Source organism: Phalaenopsis equestris, unplaced genomic scaffold (genome assembly GCF_001263595.1).
Source record: "Phalaenopsis equestris unplaced genomic scaffold, ASM126359v1 Scaffold001249, whole genome shotgun sequence".
NCBI lineage: Eukaryota > Viridiplantae > Streptophyta > Magnoliopsida > Asparagales > Orchidaceae > Phalaenopsis > Phalaenopsis equestris.
The window spans coordinates 43,113-46,580 of NW_018165688.1; the positions used below are offsets into that span (position 1 = coordinate 43,113).

The window sequence follows — 3,468 nt, forward strand, 5'->3', positions numbered from 1 at the left end:
GTAACCACTTGAAAAGCACAATAAGAATTTTGGCCCGCAACTTCTTTCCACCAACATCCCATAGACGACTTCCTGTGCCAACAACTAAATGTGGCCTTGCTTATTCACCCCATGCATAACTCAAAATGTAGCCCCAACTACGTGAAACCTACTTGGCCGCTTTCTCACCCTAAGCCCACAGCTCTCGTTGGCCCTATTGACATCACTCTTAAATCATCATCTTAGCCTTTGAATTATAAGGATATCTTTCAAATATGACTAACTCAATAAGTTTATATATGTGTGGATGCTTATACATCAACAACTTTCCTACAACAATATAACAACTCATTAACAATAAATTAATAGACTAGTTGAAATAAATATACAACCTTAATGAGGTTGAAATATATAATGAATCGCTAACCTGCGAAAACAGTCGCAGACATATTATTAGTAACCACTTGAAAAGCACAATGTGATTTAGGGCCATTTTGGGGCAGCTTATAAGTGCGGCGGTGTTCAAAAACGCCGCCCCACTGTTTGTTTCACACGTTTGAGTCGCGTTTTCATAAACGGAGTTCCTATTTTACGTTACACGCGGTCCGCGGGTCTATCCCTGTGATCCGCGTTGCGCCTGGCGGCGGCGTAAAAAACCGCCGCCACACCGTTTGTTTCACACGTTTGAGTTGCGTTTTCATAAACAGAGTTCCTATTTTACGTTACACGCGATCCGCGGGTCTATCCCTTTGATCCGCGTTGCGCCTCCAAGCTTTTACGTGTCTGCCCTTGCAAAACATTCACGTGTCGTCCCTACCCTCGCTCCATTCGATCGCTTCTTGCCCGAGCTGCGTCGATCTCTTTCTTCCGCCCTTCGATCATGTTTGCCCTAGCTGCGCCGAGCTCCCCCTTCCGCTCCAATTTGCATCCTGCCCTGGCTGCGCCGAGCTCCATCTCCCTACTCCCCCATTTGGTTGGATCCCTCTCTACCCGACAAACACCTCTTCATTTCTTTGGAATAATGAACATTCCTGTAATCTTCCCCATTTCAACTTCCTCCTTTCTTCTTCTTCCCATTCTTGATTTCCAGAAATCTACGGCTACACAACAAAGCTATTCGTCTTGGTAACAAAGCTCCACTTCTCCAAGAAAATACTCTTCCTCCACCTGCAAGATGTCAGAAAATTTCTCCAGCCATCTTTCGCCGAAACTCAGTGGCAATCCCATCAAGTATGGAGGTATTTTGATCCCTCCCCAACTCAAATTCATCATGAATGGCATAAAAACAACAATCAATTGTGTGCTACATATGTAAATTTCCCTTAATTTTTGAGTTTTTTCAAATTCTCTCCACCTGACTGCAAGATGGAGCAGTAGGTGTTCACTTCTTGCATATACAACACTCTATTTTGTTAATATGACTTGTTTCATAATTTTTTTGACTTTAATTGCTTATAGTTAACGTATTTGATTTTCCTGCTATTCATATGGTACATTGAATACTTATTCTCACTAGCCTTAAGAATTATAGAGGTGTAATTTTACTGTTAATAGGTTTGTAGATAGACTCCCTTGAGCGAGGAGTATAAATTTTTTTTCTTTGAACTGTTATGTAGTGTTTTTTGGATTTTAGTAAATTGAATGTGTTCTATTATATTACTGTTGCGAACAGCTCCACTGTAGGTAGCCAAAATAGTCATTTTTCCACAAACAACTGCAAATCAGCTGTTCTCAAACCGCAAAAACCAAACAGCATAACAGTTTATTCAGTTCATGGGCAAAATATTCATTTATCCAGAAACAGCTACAAATCAACTATTTTCCAAACGCACAAACCAAACAGTCAATAACCAAACAGTCAATCAGCTCAGTCAATCAGCTTATTCGGATCAGCTGTTCATCAGCAGATTATCAGGATCAGCTATTTATCAACAGAAGTTGGATAAGCCGCAGCTACCCCAAACAGACCCTTAATGTTCTCAATAAACTTACTCAACAAGTCAAAAATATTTACTACATTCATTGAATAAGTGTTGAAGTCAACTAACTCTATGAATGAGGTTTTTTTTCCTAAATCTTCACCAAAAAACTTCAGAAAGTATTTTCATTATAGGATATCTAACCATCATCCATAGACAACAACCAAATTTAAAACAACATTCTTTATGGCATTGCAATAGTTGTGGTGTGTGTTTTATCTCTTTCATGCAATCAGGAACCTGCAATTCATGATAGCTAGGTAATTTCACTCCCATACCAAATTATTCATTTGTCCTCGAGACTATCAAAAAGTAATTTAGTCATGATTAATTGCATTGAAATAAATGCTAACATCATAAATCCATCAGCAAAAAACTTGGACTAGTCATTCCTTCATCTCCTTCCAAGTAGAATCCTTTTTTTTTATGTAGTACCTTTTTATTACACTTCGCCGTTTAAACAGGGATTTGGTATATAAAAAGAATATAGCCAACGTTCATTTAACCTTTGATTCTTTAAGTATAGAAATTAGCTTAACTAAATGTATTTGATTTTGTTATATGATACCATTTTAATGGTTCAAGACATAAAATATTATCTAATAGTGAATATCATCACTTTCAACAATATTACCATATGCCATTCTCTAAATTTGGTCTTCCAACTATTGCTTCTTAATCACAGAAGCTTGAATTTCATCTTTGATCCATTGACGGGAATTACCATAAACTTTAGCATTTCTGAAATGTCTAGCGAATTGTTGTTCGCGGCAAGTTATTTCTGCTTTTATCATTTTATCATAAACAACCTTATGCAATTAGTATTACCCCCACTTGTCGGGCCTATATATTTCCAAGACGAATCTTTCTAAGCCCAAAATGTACTAAATTTTATTATTTGAGCAAGAAGAAGAATAAAGATTTCTCCCCCGCCTTTCTCTTTCCGATTTCTTCCTTTCTCTGATTTTTCTTTCCTTTTTCCCGTTGGCTCCCTATAGGAATCTGAGAAGAAAACGAAACCATTATTTGAAGTGTCGGTTCTTGAGAAAGACACAAGAAGCCTCAGCTCAGAGCATGGCAAACAAGCTAAAATCCAACCAGCCAGAAACGATCAACTAAAAGAAATCACTTCCAAAGAAGCACGAAAACAACAGCTGAATCCAACGCAGAACAAAATATCGCATTAAACAAACAAGCATGAATCAAAGAAACGAAAAAGAAGATTCAGACCTCAGTTTCGAGCCTGGTAACGTATGCGATCAGCGCAGCCTTATCCCTCCTCTTCACCGTCTCCTCATCAAACCCAGCTTCTCTAAGCCGCTTCCAGATGGCCTCCTCCCTGAGAGAACTCCCTCCCTTGGCTGGAGACGGCGAAGCCCTAGCGCCAGTTAACCCCGTTCCATCAAGCTTCTCCGGCAAAGTCGCCGGAAGAGGGCTCGCCATCTCACCTTCGACCGCCACCGGAGTTCCAAACCCTAGATCGACCAATTTCCCTGTGCGCACGGTACTC

At 39.5% G+C, this 3,468-nt stretch overlaps 1 protein-coding gene across 2 annotated transcripts in view; it reads right to left on the reverse strand.

The window, feature by feature from the left end:
• LOC110033662 (protein CROWDED NUCLEI 4-like) overlaps positions 1 to 3,468 on the reverse strand; it is a 17,322-nt gene extending 13,854 nt beyond the window's left edge. For both annotated transcript variants that reach the window (XM_020737717.1, XM_020737718.1), the window contains exon 1: positions 3,189 to 3,468. In XM_020737717.1, the coding sequence (XP_020593376.1) occupies positions 3,189 to 3,401 (213 nt within the window). In that variant the 5' untranslated portion in view covers positions 3,402 to 3,468. The remainder of the gene's footprint in view (positions 1 to 3,188) is intronic.